Below are 27,267 nucleotides of genomic sequence, written 5' to 3' on the forward strand. Positions count from 1 at the left end.
TTACACACTATTTCAGTGGGGACTTGAACACAATCATCTTCATGCACTAACACAGGGAACTTGAACATCCCAATAATATCATTCTATTACAATGGGGACTTGGACAGAATTCCATTCACACACTATCTCTGTGAGGACTCCTATAATTATATGCTATTTCTTTGGTGACTTGAAAATGAATACCTTCACATTCTACCTTTGTGGGAACTTTCATCACTGCTAAAGACACCTTCTCGATACTGGTACTACTGTGATCACATACCACCTCTGTTGGCATTAAAACACGCAATCCCAATGCCGTGATGACATACAATCTCTGTGGGCACCATCCGATACTATTCCTATGCAGACATTAACATTATATGCATTCCTAGGGAGGTGTGGTCCAACAGCTATTTTGACAAAAAAAGTAAGCAGCTAATCAAGCTCTGGGTTCGACTTGACCATATTTCTTGGTTTTATATGTTAATTTCTTTATGTGTTTGTTCCCTTATCTCCTAAGAATTAAACACTAATAAATAGGTTCAATACAGTTTTAAGTGTCTTTCTTTAATCATGATGATATTTTCTGACACATTAACATCGTCTGTCTTTTGTATCTACCCCTGGTATTTATGCAGCAATTCATATATGAATAGATTATAATGGTGTTTGTGTATATTGTTGATAAAATAAACATTTAACCATGGGCCTTTTCTCTGTCCAATCACAAATAGTATTATGGAGTGGGCCCTCACACATATGGTAGCACATGTTCAAATCTCCAAAAGGATGGTTCTGTGCCATGATTTTTTTCTTAACAGTTTTCTTTTATTAGTATATTTTAAAAAACATTGGGAAAGGTTATTCACCACAAGGCAGGTATCCACATTTAGTCCCCAAAAGGATGGTAATGTGTGTGTTTAGGTGTGTGTGTGTGTTTATGTGTGTGTGTGTTTAGGGGTGTGTGTGTGTGTGTGTGTGTGTGTATGCGTGTGTGTGTGTGTGTTTGTGCGCGTGTGCTTGTGTGTGTGTGTGTGTGTGTGTGTGTGTGTGTGTGTGTGTGTGTGTGAACCTTGCTTGTACCTGTGTAGGTGTGCATGTAAAACTACCCATAGATGTGGTTTGTTTAAAGAATAGTGTTTTGTTTCCTCACCGCTCAGGCTCAATGTTCAGGGAAACATATTGATTCATACTTCCGCTTACAATAAACGTGCAAAACCAAAAACGCCAGTGCAAACACATTAGTAGTTATCAGTTAGGTGCGCACGATAAAAGTGGGCGTAGGCAGTATTGAGATATCCTAAGGACCGCCCTTTATAAGGGATCTAGAGGCCCCTCTGCTGTTCAACAGGGACAGGCACCTGAAACAGCAGAAGAACCCTCACCACAGGAGAACAGAGCTACCACTGCAAGAGTAAGTGAGAATGAGAAGATTTAATTATTCTGGGGAGAATGTGGCATTTAAGGATGGCAGTGCAAAATGCTGTTTTGTACAACATTGATTGACGTCGCAAGTTTTTGCTGTTTTATTTGAAGTTATGCTATGACGACTGGCCCAAGAAAATTCTCAAGATGAAACAATCCTCATCATATTATATAAGTACGTTTGTCTGAAGTACTATTTTTTTCTCATTCAAACGTTAATTGCTTACCTATAATTGGTGTACATAATAAATTTCGTTTTGAGAGACTGGAGTCTTAGCAATAATATAAACAATTGGGCAGATGAGTTTTCTCAAGTTAAATACACAAAAGTAACACGGGTTGTGGGGTGAAATGCATAGTCAGTCAGTCAAATACCTTTATTCGATTTTCAAAATAAGATCATAAAAGTACAGATCAGTAGATCCACCAGTAGAGTCTTAAAAAGGTCTACATGTACATTATGGTCTTTTTTTTATTTGTTAACTGTGTTTCGATACAGTAGAAATTAAAGATAATTTTCAGAATTCACGCATTTTCTCAAAGAATGAATCGTTGGAAAACTTTGTAATGCTCCAGTGAAAAAGGAAAGGCTTTGATCCTTTTCATCACAAGAAGCGAATCTTCTGTGCACAGATCTTTGTACAGAAACACTGCTGAAGGAATCTTAGAAGGCCAGAGGTCACTTAATGAACATCTAATCACAGTAATCTTAATCTAATTCCGTCTTTTGATAATGCAAATGTATTAGATGTGTGCCCTTAACAAAAAAAGGATTATTTGTAGGAATGCGATTTTAAAAAGTGTTCTCATGCTCAGACATATTTTAGGAGGTCAACAGAATACGTGTAAGATGTTACTCTAATTACATGGTTTAAAAGGAGACATTTAATCCCCTTTTTTCCTTTTCTTTTATTCCTGAAATAATTAGTAGTTCAACATGAACTGTTACTAGTAGCAATTTAAAATTCCCGCTGCAAGCTGATTTGAGACAATGCTGAAAATAATTCCCATGGTGTTTGTTACCTGTTTCAGAGTGCACAAACAAAGCCTTGGCAGCTACCAGCTCCTAAAAGGTAGTTATTGAGGGAAATGGTGCATAATGGAAATTCAAGGCAGAGCATTCCATACTCTGGGACCACGCACTGAGAGGGACCGGCCACCCCGCTTGGCAGGTCTATCACTGGGAACAAACAGAGCTTTGTTTACTGACCCACGCTGTTGAGTTAGTTGAGATCCGTTAAGTGGAGGCGCAAGAAGCCACGTCCCAAGTGAAATATAGCTCTTTCGATCCAACCGTGAGACTTTGTAGGCTTCGTTGCGCTGTGCCGGGCTTTACAGTTTATAGGGATGAGATTCTCAGCATATACAATTTGAAGGTGATAGAATTAGATCAACAGGTTCCTGTGCACACCCAAATGTGCCCTGTTTGCAATGTTGAAGGGCTATTACTTACACGAAGATCGCCTGAAATTTTGGGGGAAACTGAAAAAGCTGACATTTTTGTCAGTAGGGAAAGATACTCAGAGCCTGTGCTTTCAGCTTTGAAGATTTGGGTTTTCATAGAAAGTTCATGGTCCATCCAGAGCCCCAGGTTTCTCAACTTCACTGCTGGTGCGGACTTGAACCTACTTTCCTTGTTCAGATTTGCTTTGGCAAACTGGGAGGAAGCGCTCTGATAAACATGATCTCTGTTTTTCTAGGATCTAATTTATGCGATTAAAGCACTTCTAGCTGTCAATTTCCATTAGATAAAAGCTGAAAAGCGGTGGTGCCAATGCTTCTCCATGGATTTTTTAGGACATGGGAACCCAGAAAGGTAGTTGAGGTCCTTGGGTAATCGTATAATACAAGCAACAATGATCCTCAAGAGAGTAGAATGATGTACAGATAAATATAGTTCACAATCGAAACTATATTCTGGAAGTTCAGCCGGACAACCGATTTAATTATTCAAATTGAAAATACATATACAATCTTCAAATTTCAATACGTGTGGGACACAGTCCTGTGTCCAGAGAGAACATTTGACATTAACAAAACAAACAAGGCATTTCAGGCAAGACAAAAAAATGGAGCTTTTTTAGATTATTCAGTGTCAAAAGCTTTTTCGAAACAGCGAATGCACTGTCTTAACACAATGGAATAACGTGCATGCTATTTAAAGGGGTCGACGACGTTTCGATCCTTTTAAGAGAATAACAGGATCATCATCAGGACTAAGATGTGTACATGCCTGATTTTGAACGGAATTGCCTGTGGGGAAACAAAAGGGGTAGATGTAGAGAAAATGGAGGGAAAATTATATAACAAGAAGGGTTGGCTAACCGCTATGAAGTATATTTCTACAGGTGCATGCGACTTATGTGGGCATGCGTGAATTAATATGGAACAAGGGTAGACGAGAAACGCGCGGTGGTACGACGCGAACGGTTGGCTGACCGCTATGAAGTATATTTCTACAAGTGCATGCGACTTGTGTGGGCATGCGTGAATTAATATGGAACACGGGTAGAACGCGTGGTGGTACGACGCGAAGGTGATGTGATAATGGTACAGGGTGTCACTGTCTATGCAACTATGTGATAGGTGTAGACAGCCACCGGTAAGGAGTGGTAGAGACTACGGTGGTGGACATGCTAAAATAGCGCCTGTAGCCAGCCGGAGGGGTCTAGAACAGGGTGCGATCTCGGGTGGTGAAATAATGCTGGGTGTATACAGCCGAGAGCAGTGTGTTGCGGTAACGTGCGGAATAAGAATCCGTAGACATGCAGAGGTGGTGAATCCAATATGGGAAGGCTCTGACCTGTACTCATTAAGGAAAGCCGTACATTGACATTGAATAAAGAAGAACTCAGAATGATCATCCGCACTGACAGCATCAGGAATGGCCTAAATCGGAGTGAGGATTGGACTAACCTCCTTTAAAACAAAGATCTCTCACCTGAATGTTACATCTTGTTAGTTTGCACAACAATTGTCAAGGAACAGCCTTGTCCTCTCATCCCTATGGTACATCCTGTTTGTTTGCACAGCGATTGTTAATGAACAGCTTTTTCTAATTGAATGTCACAATTTTATCTGTCCACGGAATGATCTAAATAACGTGCAATTGATGTTCCCTTTTTTCTATCCATGACAATGAGCCACATTTTCCCACAAGAGTTCTCTGGATATATTATTTTCCGTTCACTCATGTCCTAAATACATCTAAATACATGCTATGTTTTTTAATTGTGATGCAACAAGTTTCTTTCTAAATTAAGAATTGAAGATTTTGGTCTGTCAAAACTTCCGCTGTATTTCCTCTCTTTCTATTTTTCCACTGCAAAATGGCGCCGTCCTTCACCCGCTCTAGTTCTTACACACATCTCGGTATTTATTGGTTTCTGGCACGTGCAACGCTACCACTCGGTTCACTGTAACCCGTAGGAGCAGGCTGTATCACGGTAAGCGTCTAATCTCCCCACCCCGCCCCTCCCACCCCCTTGTCTGGAGTGCATGCATTGTGCTTACACCCCCCGTTTTTCCCTTGCAGTGCATTGTCACGCCGCCTCAATCAAGGGCAATTCTCATTTGGATGTTCTTTCGTTCTGGCATTTTCCAGGTAAACTAATTTCCTAGACACGCCTGCTCACTCACGACACTCCCGTTGCAGACCAGTAACCTTTCTGTTCCTTTTTCAGTGGCCGCTCACCGAAAGTAATTACCTCGCGTAAGTCTGCCCGGCTCAGACCCACGAGCCTCCGCAGCTGCCCCCGTCAATGTACGGCTTTCCTTAATTAGTACAGGTCAGAGCCTTCCCATATTGGATTCACCACCTCTGCATGTCTACGGATTCTTATTCCGCACGTTACTGCAACACACTGCTCTCGGCTGTATACACCCAGCATTATTTCACCACCCGAGATCGCACCCTGTTCTAGACCCCTCCGGCTGGCTACAGGCGCTATTTTAGCATGTCCACCACCGTAGTCTCTACCACTCCTTACCGGTGGCTGTCTACACCTATCACATAGTTGCATAGACAGTGACACCCTGTACCATTATCACATCACCTTCGCGTCGTACCACCGCGCGTTCTACCCGTGTTCCATATTAATTCACGCATGCCCACACAAGTCGCATGCACTTGTAGAAATATACTTCATAGCGGTCAGCCAACCGTTCGCGTCGTACCACCGCGCGTTTCTCGTCTACCCTTGTTCCATATTAATTCACGCATGCCCACATAAGTCGCATGCACCTGTAGAAATATACTTCATAGCGGTTAGCCAACCCTTCTTGTTATATAATTTTCCCTCCATTTTCTCTACATCTACCCCTTTTGTTTCCCCACAGGCAATTTCGTTCAAAATCAGGCATGTACACATCTTAGTCCTGATGATGATCCTGTTATTCTCTTAAAAGGATCGAAACGTCGTCGACCCCTTTAAATAGCATGCACGTTATTCCATTGTGTTAAGACAGTGTATTCGCTGTTTCGAAAAAGCTTTTGACACTGAATAATCTAAAAAAGCTAAATTTTTTTGTCTTGCCTGAAATGCCTTGTTTGTTTTGTTAATGTCAAATGTTCTCTCTGGACACAGGACTGTGTCCCACACGTATTGAAATTTGAAGATTGTATATGTATTTTCAATTTGAATAATTAAATCGGTTGTCCGGCTGGACTTCCAGAATATAGTTTCGATTGTGAACTATATTTATCTGTACATCATTCTACTCTCTTGAGGATCATTGTTGCTTGTATTATACGATTACCCAAGGTCCTCAACTACCTTTCTGGGTTCCCTTGTCCTAAAAAATGTGTTAAGCGCAATCGCTGGATTGCAAGGGTAGGATACCAATCCCCTTTCTAAATAAGTGGGTCCTTTCTCTGTTCCTTCTTTCCAACTTTCACTATCTGTTATGTCAGATCATGCACCTCTTTATTCTGATGATTACATCAAAAAAATCTGCGAGGGCCCGTCACTTTTCTCAGACTCGGTAGAAGGCCCTTCCTCTACCAACATATTATCTGCAGATCAATTAGAAAAATGTAAAAAGAAACAAGTACGCCTCCAATTAATGACCCGCATGCTTACCGAATACCTCAAAGCAGAAACCATTCCCACTGTTTTACAAGTACGTAACATTCCTGGAATCTTCACCGATAATCCAAAATATATCAGCAATTTCAGCTACATAGGCACAACTTGCTCTAGACACTGGCTAGTACTGGGCATTGATACTGCCACAGAAGCGCTTAAAAAACTAGCGGAAGAAATTGAAGAGATTGAAAAGCAAATTAAAGATACATGCCCAATCACTGAGAGTAAGAAACTTCTGGAACAGATTCAAAAGACGACCGATGAATTCCACAGAATAGAGCAAAACAAAAAAACTGTTAAAGTAAGAAAAGATATCAGATCATACAACATTGAACGTACATACCCGTATTTACAAAAGGATTTCTACACTAACAGGTCATACTCCAACCCACAAAATAGTAGACCTTGGGGCCGCTTCAATAGACGCAACAATCTGGTGGGATTCTCAGATACTTCGGCTGAATCTTCTGATAACTCCGACGTTGGTGAGGGTACCAGTACATCAAACCGTACCCCTGGCCCTAACTTCCCAGCCCCAAGCAGTAATTTTTTAGGACGGGGCCAAAACGAACCACCCAGACGCGGCCGTGTCAAACAGGCCCAGAGATGGTACAACCCACCGGGGGAACGTCAAACTCGCCAGAAATTTTACCAATGGTAACTGCTGACAACCCTCAATGTATACCCATTTTTAACCTTTCACAACACACACTTTCAGACCCAGAATTATCTCTACTGAGCAAAGGTTTATCATTTGTCCCCACTACCCATCCCAATTTCTTAGAACTTCACACTGAATTACTCAGATTCTTTAGGCGTTTACGTCTACATACATTTTTCCTCCTTAATCCTTCCCCGTCTTCCTTCTCCTATACTCCGTTCAGACCTCCATCTACTTTCTCACCCTCCTCCACCATGATTCCCAGTGAAATAACCACGTTTGAAAAACTGGTTCTGAATGACTTTTCTATCATGGAATCGAAAAAACGTTTCATTCCCTACAATATCTCTCTTCCTGAAAAGAAAGCCATTACTTCTCTGAAAACAAATGATTCCCTAGTCATTAAATCAGCCGACAAGGGAGGGGGTATTGTCCTTCAAGAAAGAGTAACGTACAAGGAGGAAATCCTACGCCAATTATCTAACACAGATCATTATTGTAGGCTTCCCACGAACCCAACCAAAGAACTTCAAACGGTTATCTTGAAAATCACCACAGAAGCCAAACAGGATGGTTTTCTTAGCCAAAAAGAATTTTTATTCCTTAATGTAAAATCACCTCGCACACCAGTGATTTATACCTTACCTAAGGTCCACAAAAATCAGACAAATCCACCTGGACGGCCAATAGTTTCAGGCTGTGGCTCAATCTTAGAACCCCTGGGTCAATACATTGACCACTTTATTAAGGATTTCGTACCACTCACCCATTGTTACATCAGAGATAGTATGGCCATGATAAACCTCATTGAACATCACCCCTTTGACCCCTCCTCAGATATTCTTTGTACCATGGATGTAGAATCACTCTACACCAACATTCCCCAAATCCCAGCTCTTCTCGTGATCCAAAAAGTGTTGAACTCCAGACCTCGCCCCCACTCTGTCCCCACACTTTTCATTATTCAGCTACTCGAAATCTGCTTGACCCGTAATTTCTTTACTTTTGATAATGAATACTACCAGCAAGTTAAGGGCACGTCGATGGGAGCAGTTTTCGCACCGAATTTAGCGATCCTCTACATGGACCATCTAGAAATGACGACCATCCTTGATTCCACCAATCCATTTCTCCCAGGCATAATTATATGGCGTCGTTACATAGATGACATTTTCCTGATATGGCATCAAGATGAGGACACACTCTCCCAATTCAATCATTGGCTCAACAATAACTGTTCTGGCCTCAACTTTACCAACACTTAAGATAGATCACAAATCCCATTTCTTGATCTAACCATATATCATTCAGATGGTGAATTACTGACCAAACTATACAGGAAAAGCACGGAGAGAAATACATTGCTCAGATACGAAAGCCACCACCCCCGTGCACTCAGAGACTCTCTGCCATACTCCCAATTTCTCCGCATTAGAAGGAATTGTTTCTCAAAACATGATTACTTCTCTGAAGCACTCATTCTCACCAACAAACTGAGAGCCCGTGGGTACCCAAAAAGCCTGGTAAAAAATGCACAAAAACGCGCTTGGTACTGTCCAAGGGAAATACTGTTGTCACCAAAAGAAAAAACCAACGCAAACCGCTTGGTCTGCGTGACCACTTTCTCACCAGTGTCTAACCAAATACGCAAATCTATTCTACAACATTGGCCAGTAGTGAATGCAGGTAATCTCTCAATAGAAAGACCGATTTTTGCATTCCGCAAGAACCGGAACCTAAAAGATCATCTGGTAAGAGCCGCTTTACCTTCCTCCAGCCCACTGGTGACCCTAGATGCACACTGGGGGTTAGGCCCCCTCATTGGACATGCCAAATGTGGCAACTGTAATGTGTGCAGTAGTACTATGGAGGGCAAAGACTTTGTATTCAATAATGTGTCTATTTCCCTGCAATCCTTTTCAAACTGTAATACCTGCAATGTTATTTATCTGATTACCTGTCCCTGCAACAAGATTTACATCGGACAGACTACGCAAAAGGTGAAATTGCGTATTGGCCAACACAAGAGCAGAGTGCGTTGCAAAACCCCCAATGCCCCCCTTGTTGAACATTTTACCGAAATGGGGCACAAAGATGTTGACATTAGGTGGACAGTTTTGAAATGCATCAAACAGCCGCCAAGAGGTGGAGACATTGCCAGAATCTTGAATAAAGAAGAACTCAGAATGATCATCCGCACTGACAGCATCAGGAATGGCCTAAATCGGAGTGAGGATGGACTAACCTCCTTTAAAACAAAGATCTCTCACCTGAATGTTACATCTTGTTAGTTTGCACAACAATTGTCAAGGAACAGCCTTGTCCTCTCACCCCTATGGTACATCCTGTTTGTGTGCACAGCGATTGTTAATGAACAGCTTTTTCTAATTGAATGTCACAATTTTATCTGTCCACGGAATGATCTAAATAACGTGCAATTGATGTTCCCTTTTTTCTATCCATGACAATGAGCCACATTTTCCCACAAGAGTTCTCTGGATATATTATTTTCCGTTCACTCATGTCCTAAATACATCTAAATACATGCTATGTTTTTTAATTGTGATGCAACAAGTTTCTTTCTAAATTAAGAATTGAAGATTTTGGTCTGTCAAAACTTCCGCTGTATTTCCTCTCTTTCTATTTTTCCACTCCAAAATGGCGCCGTCCTTCACCCGCTCTAGTTCTTACACACATCTCGGTATTTATTGGTTTCTGGCACGCGCAACGCTACCACTCGGTTCACTGTAACCCGTAGGAGCAGGCTGTATCACGGTAAGCGTCTAATCTCCCCACCCCGCCCCTCCCACCCCCTTGTCTGGAGTGCATGCATTGTGCTTACACCCCCTGTTTTTCCCTTGCAGTGCATTGTCACGCCGCCTCAATCAAGGGCAATTCTCATTTGGATGTTCTTTCGTTCTGGCATTTTCCAGGTAAACTAATTTCCTAGACACGCCTGCTCACTCACGACACTCCCGTTGCAGACCAGTAACCTTTCTGTTCCTTTTTCAGTGGCCGCTCACCGAAAGTAATTACCTCGCGTAAGTCTGCCCGGCTCAGACCCACGAGCCTCCGCAGCTGCCCCCGTCAATGTACGGCTTTCCTTAATGAGTACAGGTCAGAGCCTTCCCATATTGGATTCACCACCTCTGCATGTCTACGGATTCTTATTCCGCACGTTACCGCAACACACTGCTCTCGGCTGTATACACCCAGCATTATTTCACCACCCGAGATCGCACCCTGTTCTAGACCCCTCCGGCTGGCTACAGGCGCTATTTTAGCATGTCCACCACCGTAGTCTCTACCACTCCTTACCGGTGGCTGTCTACACCTATCACATAGTTGCATAGACAGTGACACCCTGTACCATTATCACATCACCTTCGCGTCGTACCACCGCGCGTTCTACCTGTGTTCCATATTAATTCACGCATGCCCACACAAGTCGCATGCACCTGTAGAAATATACTTCATAGCGGTTAGCCAACCCTTCTTGTTATATAATTTTCCCTCCATTTTCTCTACATCTACCCCTTTTGTTTCCCCACAGGCAATTTCGTTCAAAATCAGGCATGTACACATCTTAGTCCTGATGATGATCCTGTTATTCTCTTAAAAGGATCGAAACGTCGTCGACCCCTTTAAATAGCATGCACGTTATTCCATTGTGTTAAGACAGTGCATTCGCTGTTTCGAAAAAGCTTTTGACACTGAATAATCTAAAAAAGCTCCATTTTTTTGTCTTGCATGAAATGCCTTGTTTGTTTTGTTAATGTCAAATGTTCTCTCTGGACACAGGACTGTGTCCCACACGTATTGAAATTTGAAGATTGTATATGTATTTTCAATTTGAATATTTAAATCGGTTGTCCGGCTGGACTTCCAGAATATAGTTTCGATTGTGAACTATATTTATCTGTACATCATTCTACTCTCTTGAGGATCATTGTTGCTTGTATTATAATGCTTCTCCATGGGGCAAACGCGTGACAGTGGTTTCCGTTTAGCAGGATGTGTCTCATAGCCTGTGCTCTTAGAAAGAGAATCATGTCAAACCGTGAAAAAGCTAAGCCCCCCAGGCCACAGTCAGCCACATCTGCAGTGTCTCAAGATTGACAGATCCAGTAAAACTAGTACTCAATATACTAGCCGTCAGGGATCATGAGTAATGCTATGAAGACGGCCTCTGTGATGGGAACCCCCGTGTGGAATCTTCTACAGTCCTGTTGGTCTCAATCTATGCTTAAGGTGTCTCTGGCGATATCTTCCAGTACCTTAGGGTTCTAATGTACATTGCTTGGGGCTCTAAGGGACATTGCTTGGGGCTCTAAGGGACATTGCAAATAGGTGTTTTCACTGTGTTAACATCGGGATCCACGTGTGATTTTTTAGAGGGGGAAACTTTACCCTATATTTCAAGCACTAGGGGGCATATCAACAACAACCGGCGATAATTATCTCTAAGCGCACTTAGCGCTAGGATAAATATTGCTGGCTAGCGTGAATTTTTATCGCTGAGATAGCGTGCTATTAGCAACGCTTATCTCAATAGCGATAAAAATCCTCACGCTAACAGGCTAACGTGAGATTATCGCTGGAAACCCAGCGATAATCTCACGTTACCTAGTTGATAGGGACAGGCAAAACTTAGCCATGATATCCTCCTTCCATAGGATATCATGGCTAAGTCAGAAAAAAACCAGATGTAAAAAAGCAGCGTTAACCGCGGTTAGCGCTGCTTTTTTTGTCTCTAACAGGGTTAGCGACATTCTTGATAATAGGAGAAATGTCGCTCAGCGACATTTCTCCTATTATTTTACTCTGGAACGCCCCCTTTGCATCTCATTAGAGATGCAAGGGGAAGCGTAGGGTAAAATGGTGCTAACATGCAAATTTGCATGTTAGCACCCTGTTGTTGATAGGGCGCTAGTTTTATCTCTCCTTTTTTGGCTTTTAAAGCCAAAAAAGCAGAGATAAAGCCCTTTTTGATATGCCCCCAGGTGCCTAATTTAGATCTTATAGAGCAACTAAATGCAAATGATAAGAGGGAAGTTAAACTAATAGAACCTTTTCTGGACAGACATCCAAAGAACAATCATTGGGTTTGCTTTAGCTTGTTATACCAGTCATTGCTACAGTTTAAATAGGTGAGAAAAAATACAAGATGGCGCTGACTGTCGCATCTACTTGGATCTACTCAATACGTTTTCTGCCGAAAGCTTAATTTTCAGGTCAGTGTGGATTTTATTTGTTGTGTGTGGAAAAACTCCGCATTTTATCACAGAGCCATCGCCTAGAAGACCTAGTGGCTCTTTCCTCCATGATTTTTTCTGTCGGTGTATTTCTGTATGAAGAAATCACAAGTGCTGTAAAAAGCTCTTACTCCTTTTATAATAGGAGCCTTCTGGGCCCTACAATGGTTTTGGAAAGGAGCCATGCAGGCAGTATCTTAGTTTGTCATTCTTTTTCCGTGTATCTTTGATTCGTTTAGATTTTAAAGCTCTCTCTGTAATATATTGCTGCCTTAACACGTGAACTTTAACTTTTTTACGCAATTCAAGATTTATTGGTTAAACCCCTTAGTTAACTACTCAGGGAATTCTTACAACCGAGGTTCTATTAAAATATTATCAATATAATAATCTGTGTTATGTCTTTCAGGTGAATTAAAGAAGTTGCACAGAAACTAATTAATGATGTCTGCCCTGAAATTGTCTTCGTTGGCCCTTATCATCATCAGCCTTATATTCATTCTAATCTCGCTCGCATCCGATTACTGGATATCTGGCTCTGATTCCTTTCTCGGACTCTGGAGAGGTTGTGTAAGAAATATTTGCGGGACACTTGGATCTGCCGGTAAGAGATGGAATCAAACTGGCAAAATGCACAGAGATGTAACAATGTATATGATAATTTTTCATCTATCCTATACAAGTTTTAAAAAAACAGGAACTGGAGGCCAATCTGAAGGCATTAAATATAACTGAGAACACTTCTCCAAAACCAATAATTAAGTCACAGGCAGTCTGTCCAGGATAGAATTATAATTGTTCAACAGACCATCGATTTTCAAATTTTATTGTTCAAACATGAGTATCAAATCATCATTTTTCTTTCATATAATACATATACAATTCATATTAAAACACACCAATAGACCAATACACATAGGATAAAACATCACGAAGCCCCACTAATACACAAACATAGAATGTATAGGTTGATAAAAACAAAACACAACAAAACACAAAGCACATAGACAGTCAGACAACGAACAAAGGGAACGTAAGAAATACACAGACACACTCAAGGAATATTCAGAAATTCAATATCTGCCTAATACGTCAAATCATTGCTAATTCATAATACATAATGTTGTTCATACAGACCATTTGGTGAAATATTTTGACGCAGAGCCACTGGCACGACACATCCAGCAATTGTGGATGTCTCACTGATGGCGTTAGGCCACTGATTCTAATTATATTTCCAGCGCCCTGATGAAGGAAACCTTTACTCCTGTGCCACTTCCAAAACGCACGTTGGCGCTTTTCTTGTTGAATTATGTATTAGCAATCAATCAATCAATCACAAAATTTGTAAAGCGCACTACATACCCGGGAAGGTTTCAAGGCGCTGGTGGGGGGAGGGGAGGTGCTGTTACTGGTCTAAGAGCCAGGTCTTGAGTTGTCTCCTGAAGGTCAGCAGGTCTTCGGTTTGTCGCAGGTCGAGGGGGAGGGTGTGCCAGGTCTTGGCGGCGCGATGGGAGAAGGATCTGCCTCCGGAGGTAGTTCTCCGGATGTGTGGGACCGTGGCCAGGGCGTGGTCAGCGGAGCGGAGTTTCCTGTTAGGTACGTAGAAGGAGAGTCGACTGTTGAGATAGGCTGGGCCGGTTTTGTGGAGTGCCTTGTGTGCGTAGATCAGGAGCTTGAAGGAGATTCTTTTGTCGACGGGGAGCCAGTGCAGGTTCCTCAGGTGGGGGGTGATGTGGTCGTGGCGCGGGACGTCGAGGATCAGGTGTGCAGAGGCATTCTGGATTCTCTGTAGTCTGCTGATGAGCTTGGACGGGGCTCCGGCGTAGAGGGCGTTTCCGTAGTCGAGTCTGCTGCTGACTAGGGCCTGGGTGACTGTTTTCCTCGTGTTAGTCTGGATCCATCTGTAGATCTTGCGGAGCATGTGGAGGGTGTTGAAACAGGTGGAGGAGACTGCGTTGACTTGTTTGGGCATGGAAAGTTTCGAGTCGAGGATGACTCCCAGGTTGCGTGCGTGGACGGTGGGGGCTGGGGGGGGACCCCAGTGATGTGGGCCACCAAGAGTCATCCCATTCAGAGGGGTTGGACCCGAGGATGAGGATTTCCGTCTTGTCTGTGTTCAGTTTGAGGCGGCTGTCCTCCATCCAGTCGGCGACGGCCTTCATTCCCTGGTGGAGGTTGGATTTGGCGGTGAGGGGGTCCTTGGTGAGGGAAAGGATCAGCTGAGTGTCGTCGGCGCAGGAGATTATGTTGAGGTCGTGCTGTCGGGCGATGCGTGCTAGTGGCGCCATGTAGACGTTGAACAGCGTCGGGAGGATCCTTGAGGGACGCCACAGATGATCTCGGAGGCCTCGGATCGGAACGGGGGGAGGCGGACTCTCTGAGTTCTGCCGGAGATGAAGGAGGTGGTCCAGTCCAGGGCCTTGTTTCGGATCCCTGCGTCATGGAGGCGCGTTCGTAGTGTGCGGTGGCAGACGGTGTCGAAGGCGGCGGAGAAGTCCAGGAGGATGAGGGCCACCATCTCGCCGTTGTCTAGCAGGATCCTGATGTCGTCTGTGGCGGCGTTGAGGGCGGTCTCGGTGCTGTGGTTGCTGCAGAATCCTGATTGGGACGGGTCTAGGATGTTGTTGTCTTCGATGTGCTGGGTGCTTACTATCTTCTCGATGACCTTTGCTGGGAACGGAAGCAAGGAGATGGGCCGGAAGTTCTTGAGGTCGCTCGGGTCCCCCTTGGGTTTCTTCAGTAGGGCGTTGATCTCTGCGTGCTTCCAGTTCACAGGGAAGGTGGCGGTCTCAAAGGAGAGGTTGATGATTTTGTGCAGGTGGGGTGCGATGGACTTGCTGGCTTTGTTGAAGATGTGGTGTGGGAGGGGGTCAGATGGGGAACCAGAGTGGATTGTTCCCATGGTCTTGATTGTGTCCTCGATGCTCACGTCGGCCCAGGTTGTCAGGATGTCGTGGGCGGTGGGATGCGGTGGGTTCGGTGCGGTGTGGTCGGCAGGGGTCGTCCGGGGTCTGAAACTGTCATGGATGTCGGTGATTTTCCGGTGAAAGAAGGTGGCGAGGGAGTCGCATGGGGCTTGCGATGGTGGGATGTCATTGGAGCTGGGGTTGGAGAGTTCCTTCACGATGGTGAAGAGCTCCTTGCTGTTGTGTGCGTTGTTGTCAAGGCGGTCTGTGAAGGAGGTTCTTTTGGCGGTCCTGATGAGGTGGTGGGGGTTGCGGATGGCGTCTTAGTGGGCAGTGCGGCTGTCTGGTGTCTTGTCGCTGTGCCATATGTTTTCCAATGTCCGGCAGGTGCGTTTGGAGTTGAGGAATTCCGGGGTGAACCAGCTGACTCTTCTGCTGGTGTCTCTGTTGGTGGGGTTTTTCAGCGGAGCGACGGTGTTGGCGCATCCAGCGTTCGAGGGCGAGTGCACCTTCATCCGGGTTGGTTGGGGTCGTCGGAGGGTTGAGTGCGAGGCTTGTCTGTATTGTTCTTCAGTGATTTTGCCCCAGCGGCGGCGGGGGGTCTGTAGTGTGCGGTGGTGTGTGGGTGGTTTTCGGAAGGAGAAGTGGATGCAGTGGTGGTCTGTCCAGGTGAGTACGGAGGCATGGCTGAAGGTGACGTGGGGGCTTGAGGAGAAGATAGCATTTAGCGTGTGGCCGGCGCTGTGGGTCGGCGTCGTGACGAGCTGTTTCAGTCCGAGGTTGGCGAGATTGTCGATCAGGGTGGAGGAGTTGCTATCGTTGTTGTTCTCCAGGTGAAAGTTCAGGTCTCCGAGGAGGATGTAGTCGGTGGAGGTCAGCGCGTGCCTGCTGATGAGGTCGGCGATGGAGTCGCAGAATTGAGGCCGGGGTCCTGGCGGTCTGTAGACGAGGGTGCCTCTTAGGGTGGTCTTTGGTCCGTGTGGATCTGGAAATGCATGTGTTCGGCGGTGCTGAGGGTGTCATTGGTGTTTGTTGAGATTTTGATGGTATTTTTGTGGATGATGGCGATTCCTCCTCCGGCCCTGTTGGTGCGGTCTCTGCGGGTGATCTTGTACCCGTCTGGGATGGCTATGGCGATGTCTGGCGAGGAGGCTTCGTTTATCCAGGTCTCGGTCAGGAAGGCGACGTCCGGTGATGTGGTGTCGAGTAGGTCCCAGAGTTCGACGGCGTGTTTGTGTGCGGAGCGGGTGTTGATTAGGCTGCATCTAAGCTGGTTGGCTTCTGTTGTGGTGGGTGTCTTGGCACTTTTGTGGCAGGAGAAGCTGCAGTTCCGGCAGGTGAAGGGGCCGTGGGTGCGCCTCGGGGCGGCCTTGCAGCAGGTGTATTTTCTTCCTGGGTTGCGAGCGATGAGGGTCTTGGCGTCGTAGCGGAGGCGATCTTCCTGGCAGGTGCGGGGGCCAGGTGTTCTGGCGCTGGGCGTGGTCCAGGCACGGACGGGCGCAGACAGGCTTGCTTTAGGCGCGCCTTCGGCCGCCATATATGGGGAGGTGGGGAAGGAGGAGCAGCCGCGAGGCGGGCGACGAGGGACAGGTGTGACGAATGGGCGCTGAGGGGGCGGGGCTGCAGGGGAGGCAGCGGCGGGGACGAAGGACGGGAGACCAGCGCGGGGCACAGAGGAGCGAAAGGGGTACAAAATAAAAATGGGCACAGGGCACAAGTCAGCACAGGGGTACGAGAACGGAGGCACAGACGTTGGCGAGGGGTACAAAATAAAAAGGGGCACAGAGCAAAGTGGTGAGCGGGGGGCAGGGGGCACAGACAGATACAGGCACAAAGTAACGGAGCAGAGCGGGGGGGGCAGGGGGCACAGACAGATGCAGGCAGAAGGCAACAGGCACCAAATGAAAACGAACCTAAAGGCCACCACTGGCCACCAAGGATGCGGCGCAGGTGGAAGCCTGCGGGTGGAGGAGGGCCTCGAATTCACCGGCGGTGGCAGCAGCGAACAGCGACAGCGGGGGTGCAGGCGGAGCTGCAGCGGGGGGGGGAGCGACCTACCAGGAGGTCAATGATTTGATGTATTAGGCAGGATGATATTATAGAGACCAGAGGGTGAGTTGATTGACATTACAAAAAGACTACATACACATAATTCTAGACACAATGAGATGATAAGGAATTGTCCAAAATCACACAATGTTTGGTCAAATGCACAAGCCGTGGTTACCTAAATACAATCATTATGTTTTAACATACTCGCTCCTTGTCTTTTTTGATTGTTTCTTTACTTTCGGACCCCTTAATTAGGGCAAAGTTTAGAATTGAGCATCATCAGAAAATTCTCCGGGTCATATTTTTGAGAGGAGTTGCATTGTGTGGTGTTAGTGCAACACAAGTCCAAAATGAGATTTATGAAGCCAAGCAAGGCCACCTTGCGTGGTCTTGAGTGGCTTCATAAATCTAGAGTAATGCAACGTTGGACAAATCGCTGTGCTGCGTTACTCTGCTCTGGGAAGGTGTTCCATGGACGTTATGTTGGTGTTCTCATGCAAATCCCATGGTTTTTGACAAATTACCAGATTTATCAGAACTGGCTAACTTGTGAATGCACCAAAATGATACGCCTTCCCAGGAGAGGCGCATTAAGCAGAAATATCTTTATTTCTGCTTTTTACTTCCTTTTTTATGTGTGTTGTGCCCTGCAGCAGACATAGAAAACGAAATATCCATTTTAGGATTGTTTTTGTGCAGGAAGGTGTCCGTTCCTGCACAAAAACAATCCTGCATGCAATACAGGACCCATTGCACCATGGTGCAAGGGTGACTGCTTTGGGGCTAGGCATCCATAATGGCACAAGTGCAAGGAGAGGACACGAATGTGTCATATTCTTTTAAAGACAGCGCATTCCTGCTCTTTCCTTTTGACGAAGCGCTGCGCTGCTCAGCAAGGTGACTTGCTGCGCTGCGCCACATTTTCATAAATAATCCCCACAGTTTCTACTGGATGTGCTGTGTTGGCCTTTGAAAAACCATCTGGGATAAAAATGTCAGAGGTAACTTTGGAAGCACATTCTGTAACAAGAAGGAGAATCATCTAATGAAAGATTTATATATTATCCTCAAAAGGGATGATTTTTGTCAGCCATGCAAGTTTAAACTCAGGGGCCACAAAGTAATTATGAGCCTGAATTATAGTTCGGTGGTAATGAAAAATCCCCCCATTTGTCGAGGAAGTTCTAAATCCTTGTCTGAAGGATTCCACTTTGCAACATAATCTGCAAGAGGAATAACATCCACAATAGGTAAGGGTAGCTTGGCGGATATACTTCCGCTGGCAGATTCTAAACTCCTTGTCCGAGGATTTAACACATCCTCTAGAAATCTGATACTCTCACTTGTCCACCCATCTCTACATCCCACCATGTGCATCACCATCAGGTGCTTTCTTTGTCTAGGGCAGGCTTTAATAATAGTGAACCCATCAAAGCTATCATTCCGTTTCTTGGCCATCACCCCAGATCACACAGGAACAGTGTATGTAAACAGATGTGCACATATGATTGTGCAATTGTAGAGTGTGGACCTTGGAACTGAGCTGAGGAGCACTGTAGAAGCTTGGGGCAAAGCTACAAGATGGTGGATTGAGTATGTTTTAATTAGGGGGGATATCTTTTCATGTAGCATCTGGGGCTGGAATGCAGTAGCTCTATTTACTTATGGACAGGTTGTTCCTTGGAGGGATGTTTTAATGCCTTTCAAAAGTGGAGGAAGATGGATCTTTCTAGAAATTACAGGTTTGTCTTAGCCCTGATCAGGAGGGAGCACCAACCCCACCCAAACCATCACCAGAATACCCATTAGCAACTGAAAAGCAGAGTGATGTATGAAACATGTTCTAAATCAGTTTAAGAAACTTTTTCTTGGTTCCTTGCAGCTGATATTGACGCCACTCGAGCCTTCATCATCATCTCGTTCCTCTTGTTGGTGGGATCTGCCATCACGCAGATCCTTGAAATCTGGATCAACAAAGTTATAATGGGGATGAATAAGCAGAAGCTGGTGACCATCCTGAATTTTTGTGCAGGTGAATCCTTATACTAGCTTTGTTTTGAAACAGTTTCTTTTCTCGCTAAGAATTGATGAGATATTTTACAACTAATCGTTTTACCACGTAGTTGGCTGTTAATGACATTGATTCAATCAGTTAAACAATGATCACGCAGAGCGGTGAGAAGAGGAGAGGATGACATCTTATACAACAATGTGTGATTTCAGTAAAGGTAAAAGTTGCAAACTACCAAGGGAAGCAGCCTTTATAATATTGTCTTAACCACGCAACACTTTAGTACGCATACCTTTACCACACAAACGCCTTTACACTGCATGTGTCTTCACCACACATGCCTTTAAAATGCAAGCTAAGCATATTTAAGGTAAGAGAGAGTGTGAGAGAGTGTGTGTGTGTCTGTGTAGACAGGGGCGTAACAAACGCCCCCGCAGCCCCCGCGGTGCGGGGGGCCCCCAGTCTTCGGTAGGTGAAGGGGGCCCCCTCAGCTCTGTGAGTGAAAAGGCTTGCTCTAAAAAGCAGGTGCAGTCTGCAGCCTGCTCAGAGCTCCTGCGCTGACCCAGGGCAGGACTGAAGAGAAACAAAGTAACAAGTTACATTGTTTCTCTTCAGTCAGAGCCTGGCCGGAAAAAGGATGGGGCCCTGCACTCTTCAGAAACTCCGGGGCTTTCAGGGAGAGAGGTTAGACTTGTAAAGAGCAGGATAGATCACATTCTGCAGCGTTGTCGGTAAGTCTAGCAGTTTTAATTGTGAAGTTTTAATTGTGAGCTCCTTCAAAAACATGCTATGTTGTGGGTTGAGAACAAATGCCTAATATGTTTTAAAATGCAGCATTTACATTTCTACAGATAGGTTATCTGGGACTTTAATTAGTCCCAGCTGTAAATATCCTCCTGTCGCTGACCCTTTTCTTTGTCTCACACCACTAACAAGTGCAGGATATGTTACCTCCTGCCAGGCCCGGTTCTAGAGGGTGGGGTGGGCCGGGTGGGCCAGGCCCACCCAAACATGAGCCATGGCCCTCCCAGTGAATCTGCCACCGATGTACAACTACATAAAAACTGTGCAGATAACTGGTGATTTACGATCCTGCTGCAGAGTAACCATTTGTCTGTTGGTAGTTTTTAAATGCTGATAAACTGAATTTTATGGGAATAGCTCAGTGGGTTACTACCTCTGTCACAGATATCCTTGTGTTACTTGCAGTTCAGAAGTTACTATCCTAACATAGGACAGTGACCTATGAACTGTCTTTAAAGAGCTGCATACAAACTTCGCTTTTTTGTATTGTGATATAGTTAGAACTTCTCCATTCCTTCATTATTCTAATGTTGCCAAAAATAGTTTGTTTGGGAAGTTATTACATTTTTATCAGTAAAGCCAACCCCCAACCACTGGAGTACTCTTTAAATCCTGAGTTTGTGCTTCTCCAGTCCAAACCCTCGTAAAATATATTGCCCACTAGTATGGATGACGTGATTTCTACACCTTGTAATCCTCATTGGCTTATGTGACATTCCCCATAGACTGATTTATTGTCTCTGTATAATGCATGCTGTTATGTAAAGTACTGTGACACCCTACACTCATATGAGTAGCGCTGTACAACAAATGGAATGGATATGAGGGGCAACGGAGAGATGAGGGGCACAAGTGGAGGGTGGCAGTGAGGGAATCCGAGGAAGAGGTCATGGGGTGGGGAGCTACGGAGAGATGAGGGGCGCTGGTGGAGGGTGGCAGTGAGGGAGTCAGAGGAGGAGGTCACGGGGTGGGGGGAACTACAGAGAGATGAGGGGCACTAGTGGAGAGTGGCAGTGAGGGAAGCCGAGGAGGAGGTCCTGGAGTGGGGGTGGAGCTGCGGAAAGATGAGGGGCACTAGTGGAGGGTGGCAGTGAGGGAAAACGAGGAAGAGGTAATGGGGTGGGGAGCTACAGTGAGATGAGGAGCACTGGTGGAGGGTGGCAGTGAGGGAGTCAGAGGAGGTGGTCACGGGGTGGGGGGAACAGCAGAGAGATGAGGGGCACTAGTGGAGGGTGGCAGTGAGGGAATCCGAGGAGGAGGTCACAGGGTGGAGGGGAACTACAGAGAGATGAGGGGTACTGGTGGAGGGCGGCAGTGAAGAAATCTGAGGAGGAGGTCATGGGGTGGGGGGGAACTACAGAGAGATGAGGGGCGCTAGTGGAGGGAGCAGTGAGGGAATCTGAGGAGGAGGTCATGGGGTGGGGGGCTATGTAGAAATGAGGGGCACTAGTGGAGGTTGGCAGTGAGGGAAGCGGAGGAGGAGGTCATGAGGTGGGGGAACTACAGAGACCTGAGGGGCACTAGTGGGGGGTGGCAGTGAGGGAATCCAAAGAGGAGGTCACGGGTGGGGGGATCTATGGAGAGATGAGGGGTGCTGGTGGAGGGTGGCAGTGAAGGAATCTGAGGAGGAGGTTATGGGGGTGGGGGGAATTATGGAGAAATGAGGGGCACTGGTGGAGGGTGGCAGTGAGGGAATCTGAGGAGGAGGTCAGGGGTGGGGGGGAACTACAGAGAGATGAGGGGCGCTGGTTGAGGGAGCAGTGAGGGAATCTGAGGAGCAGGTCATGGGGTGGGGGGGCTACAGAGAAATGAGAGGCACTAGTGAAGGATGGCAGCGAGGGAAGCCGAGGAGGAGGTCATGGGGTGGGGGGAACTATAGAGAGATGAGGGGCACTAGTGGAGGGTGGCAGTGAAGGAATCTGATGAGGGGGTCATGGGGGGGGGAACTACAGAGAGATGAGGGGCACTGGTGGAGGGTGGCAGGGAATCTGAGGAGGAGGTCATGGGGTGGGGGGAAATACGAAGCTTTGAGGGGCGCTGGTGGAGGGTGGCAGTGAGGGAATCTGAGGAGGAGGTCATGGGGTGTGGGGGAGCTACAGAAAGATGGGGGACACTGGTGGAGGGTGGTAGTTAGGGAGTCTGAGGTGGAGGCCATGAGGGGGAGTGGCTATGGCGAGATGAAGGGTACTGTTGGAGGGTGGTAGTTAAGCTATCTACAGAGAAAGAGGTAAAAAAAGAGGTCAAAAAGACTATTGTTTTTTACTGGGAATAGTGAAAGTGGAACTGAATGGTGGCTGATATGGGGCTAGGGCCCAAGGTCAGGTGTGAGATAAGGTGTGATGGAGAAGGGTGGTAGAAAAGTGGATAATCAAGCCTGTAAGAGAGTGCGCTGCAGAGTCAGAGGTCAGGTGGAGGTAGTAATGAAGAGGGTTTCTCCCTGAAGGCTCGCACAGAGGGAGCCCGGGTAGTGTCACTTGCTAGATACTCCCACCTTAGAAACTTCCTCTTCCCATCAAAGGGACATTGCATGGAAGAAAAGCACTTTTTGAGAGTGATAACATTTAGAAAGAGACTTTGAAAAGAGTGCGTTTTACTGTGCCTTGTAAGAGTAAGGAGAGATAAAGGAGGGCCCAGAAGCAGGCCTGGCTAGATATATAAGCGATAAATCGGGCCAGCAGTGGCCCACCCGAATGTACCCTTGGCCCACCCAAATAAAAATTCCCGGCGCCGGGCCTGCCTCCTGCCCCCAATTTTACCATTCCCCGTCCCACCCTTCGTGTTAGTTGGCACTAGCTTGGTTTTATTTTACCTTTGCCAATGCTTGATTACTTGCTTCACAAGCATTGGCTGCCGCTGCATGGCTCCCACGTGCTGGCCTCACACTTCGTAGCTGAGGAGACCCGTCCCCTGTTGCTGTAGACGCCTTGGTGCTGTTGCTCCACCCTGGTGTAGGCTGCCAGCTCCTCACCCTGCTCCTAAACCTCTTACTCATCAGCTCACAGCCTCACATCTACCGGGGCACATGAGCTGAGCTACCGGGAGCCGTTTGTGTTGGTCTTGGTGCTGTTCTGTGGTATTGCTTGCTGTGCTGAAAGGAGAGAGGGCTCCTTCCTGTCCACCTCTAAACAGGTGCCGGGGACTACAGAGAAAGGGGGCCGGGATTGACTACCCTTGTTGCATGTGACAATAAATGACCTAGTATTACATTCTCTCTATAATGGTGAGTTCAAATCAGAACATGCCAAATGTGGCCCTCGGGGTAAACGCACTGCTACTGGGCGCCAGAGACACACAAAAATCAGTATTCGGCTCCCGGGCATCGGCTAAGCTTTATCCAAACAGTTCTGAAGTGCTGCTCACGTGGCATTAAGAAGTCTTTTCTTGCACTTTTTCGTCGAACAGCACGTCACAGAGACGGGTCTGTGTGCAACCCATTAATAAAACAAATTGCACCTCTGCCAGTGGCATAGTGTTAACTTTTGTTGAAATAGTGCCAAGAAACACGCTTATGCTGTTTGTGAGCGCTATAAAACACATAAATTGTACCTATTTCAGCTGCACGCAAGTTACCAACTGAAGCGTGTTACAATAGCGCTTAATGGAAGGTCCTTGCTCTTCATCTGATGTGTGCATAAATTGAAAAGCATGTCACGCTTTGTTAGTACTGGAGTCGTAGAAGAATATGGAAGGATTTGCTGTCTTCGTCTTTCTTTTCTCATCTTGGTCTCTTTCAATCTTACTTTCATTAATCTTGCACTTAATTTACTAACTTTTCCTACTTATGCCTACTGCTGATTTTTGTTTCTACTCATAGGTTTCATACTTCCTCTTACTGTGCTACGTAACCTCTTCATTTTACCTTTCTCTTACACCTCATATTTGTTCCCACTCTTACGTTTTATTATTCCAACATACTCTTGCTTCCACTTACAATTTATTACGCCTATTTCCTCCTGCTCTTACTCATTTCTCCTCTTACTCCTATTACGTCTTCTAACTGCTATTCTTACTTTTGCTACCGTATTTACCAATGCCCTTATTACCATTAACTTAGTCCTACCTACTCCTACTTGCACTCTTACTCCTGCATACTCCTACTTGAACCTACCTTCCGCTACTTTTACATCTACATACTTCAGCTCTTCTGCTTAGCCCTTCGAATGCCTATTCTTACTCATACTTGGAGGAGGAGTTGGCCTAACGGCTAGGGCGGTTGACCTCGAGTCTGGGGAACTGGGTTCAAGTCTCAGCAATGACGCTGAACATCCTGTGATTCTGGGCAAATCTCTTAATCTCCCTGTGCCTAACAAATATGAATGTGTCCTCATGTAACGCAACTGGTGCTCATGTAAAGCGCTATGATACCCGATACGGGTCAAGTTCGAGCTATATAAAACTCCATAAAATAAATAAAAATAAAAAAAAATGAACAGGATCTGCTCGGTCGCATTGGAAGGTAAACAAGCATTTGCAATGCAATTGGTCTCGCATTTGTGAGAGTTAGAGCTATTGACATTGTAAAGGACAGTGTATTTTACCTATGTGTTTTCTGCTTGGAGTGGAGTGAATGTGTGTGGTGTCAAGTGGACATATGTGGTTTGGATTGGAATTGTTAGTTGTGGAATTGTGTTGTGTGGATTGGATCTGTGTAGCGAAATAATGTAATTATATGTATAGTAATTGTGTGGTATTGAGTGTACTGGAATTATGTGGAGTGGGATTGTGTGTCATGGAGTGGGATTGTGTGTCTTGGAGTGAGATTATCTGGAATGGTATTTTGCGTTGTGGAGTGGTATGTAGTGGAGTTTACTTATGTGGTGTGCTGTTAAATATTATAGCATGATGTGGAATTTTGTGGTGTAGATTGGATGTATGTGGTGTGTTATGTAATTCTGTTGTTGGTTTGAATTATGTAGTTTGTTGTTGAATTATGTGGTGTGGAATGGAAATGTGTAGAGTTGAAATGTGTGACGTGGAAGTGTTCGCTGCTGGGTGAAAATTATGTTGAGGGGTATTATGAGGCATGGTGTGAAGTGTAGTTATGTGGAATGTTGCTACGTGACAGACTGGATTTATGTGGAGTGTATTATGTGGAGGGTATTTATGCAATATGGATGAGAGCATAATTATGTGGAGGTTAATTATGTGGTGCTGAGTGGTATTATGTGGAGTAATTATGTGTGATGAATTGTGTGGGGATGAATTGTGGAATTGTGATGTGTGGAATTATGTGGCATGGTGTGGTGTATAATTGTGCGGAGTGGAATTATGTAGCATTTTGCAGAGTTGTATTTTGTGGAGGGTAATTCTGTGTTTTGGAGTTGCGTGTAAATATGTTGTGTGACGTATAATTATATAGGTTGAAGTGGAATTATGTGTACTTGAATTGTGTAGTGTGGAGTGTAATTATGTGGTTTGGAGTGCTATTAAGTTGGGTGGAATGTTATTATGTGATGTGGAATTATGAGGTATGGAGTGAAGTAGAAATATATGTTTTTTCATATTTAGGATTGTAATTATGTGGTATGGAATGTAGGGTTAAATTATTTATAGTTGAATAGTGTGGCATGGAATTATGAGAGGTTCAAATGTGCTGAGTTTGGTAGAATTAGGTAGCGTGGATTTGAGCAAGCTGTGCACGCTAAGGCTTTTATGTCATGGGGTATAAAGTTGACGATTGTCTATTTTTCTTAGTAAAAATAATTTGGGCTGTTTCTTTACCTTCCGGTACATTTCTGAACAATTTGTTAAGCTAAATTGTAATGTTTCTTTTTGTGCGTATGCAGGAAAGAACGAGTGTATGTGGAATGTTGCTACGTGGCATAGACTAGATTTATGTCTATGGATGAGAGCATAATTATGTGGAGGGTAATTATGTGGTGCTGAGTGGTATTATGTGGAGTAATTATGTGTGATGAATTGTGTGGGGATGAATTGTGGAATTGTGAGACGTGTGGAATTATGTGGCATGGTGTGGTGTATAATTGTGCGGAGTGGAATTATGTAGCATGTTGCAGAGTTGTATTTTGTGGAGGGTAATTCTGTGTTTTAAAGTTGAGTGTAAATATGTTGTGTGACGTATAATTAAATAGGTTGAAGTGGAATTATGTATACTTAAATTGTGTTGTGTGGAGTGTAATTTTGTGGTTTGGAGTGCTATTAAGAAGTTGTGTGGAATGTTATTATGTGATGTGGACTTATGTGGTATGGAGTGAAGTAGAAATATATGTTTTTTCATTTTTAGGATTGTAATTATGTGGTATGGAATGTAGGGTTAAATTATTTATAGTTAAATTGTGTGGCATGGAATTATGAGATGTTCAAATGTGCTGAGTTTGGTAGAATTAGGTAGCGTGGATTTGAGCAAGCTGTGCACGCTAAGGCTTTTATGGGGTATAAAGTTGACGATTGTCTATTTTTCTTTGTAAAAATAATTTGGGCTGTTTCTTTACCTTGCGGTACATTTCTGAACAATTTGTTTAGCTAAATTGTAATGTTGCTTTGTGTGCGCATGCAGGGAAGAACGAGTGTATGCAAAAAATCATCCTATGTCTCAGTACTAACTTCCACACCTCTAAACAACAATCCCAATCCCAGAATGAGTTATCCGTTTGCTTTACAACAGTTAGTAAAACAAGGAAGTGCTTTGCGAGTCTGTAAGTAGCAAAGGTTTTAAAGGGACTTGTTTTTGTGCAAAGTATTGTTTTTCCCAGTTCAAGGAAGGGATAAAAAAATATCTTCAGATAATAATAGGGGTGACAGGATGGTGCGATAGCAGAATATTGATTTGTGTGGATCTGGCGAGGACTGCGGGCAGCAAGTGCTTGATACGCTATTTGCATAAGAAAATACTATATATTTTTTTCGTTATCCTCCATTAGTTATTAGTAAGGAAGGGGGAAGAGAAGCGTTCACCGACAGCATTCGGTTAGTCTTAGGGAGACAAAGAATGCTGTGGTCTGTGGTAGATGGCGCCCAGAAGGCATACGTATATGTATCAGGAGCTGCCAAAGAAAGGAAGTGGAAATGCGCTTTAGACGTTGCTGGTATTGATGGCTACTGTCGCGGTTGCAGACTTCGC

General features: G+C 45.0%; 1 protein-coding gene across 2 annotated transcripts in view; it reads left to right on the forward strand.

Moving 5' to 3' along the window:
* Window positions 1-1,324: 1,324 nt before the first annotated feature.
* The window catches only part of LOC146809032 (lens fiber membrane intrinsic protein-like), a 51,635-nt gene continuing 25,692 nt past the window's right edge, over window positions 1,325-27,267 (forward strand). For both annotated transcript variants that reach the window (XM_085615834.1, XM_085615835.1), the window contains exons 1-3: window positions 1,325-1,396; window positions 12,820-13,014; window positions 19,254-19,403. In XM_085615834.1, coding sequence (XP_085471960.1) covers window positions 12,852-13,014; window positions 19,254-19,403 — 313 coding nt within the window. In that variant the 5' untranslated portion in view covers window positions 1,325-1,396; window positions 12,820-12,851. The remainder of the gene's footprint in view (window positions 1,397-12,819; window positions 13,015-19,253; window positions 19,404-27,267) is intronic.

The sequence above is a fragment of the Triturus cristatus genome, chromosome 7 (assembly GCF_964204655.1).
Source record: "Triturus cristatus chromosome 7, aTriCri1.1, whole genome shotgun sequence".
Lineage (NCBI taxonomy): Eukaryota > Metazoa > Chordata > Amphibia > Caudata > Salamandridae > Triturus > Triturus cristatus.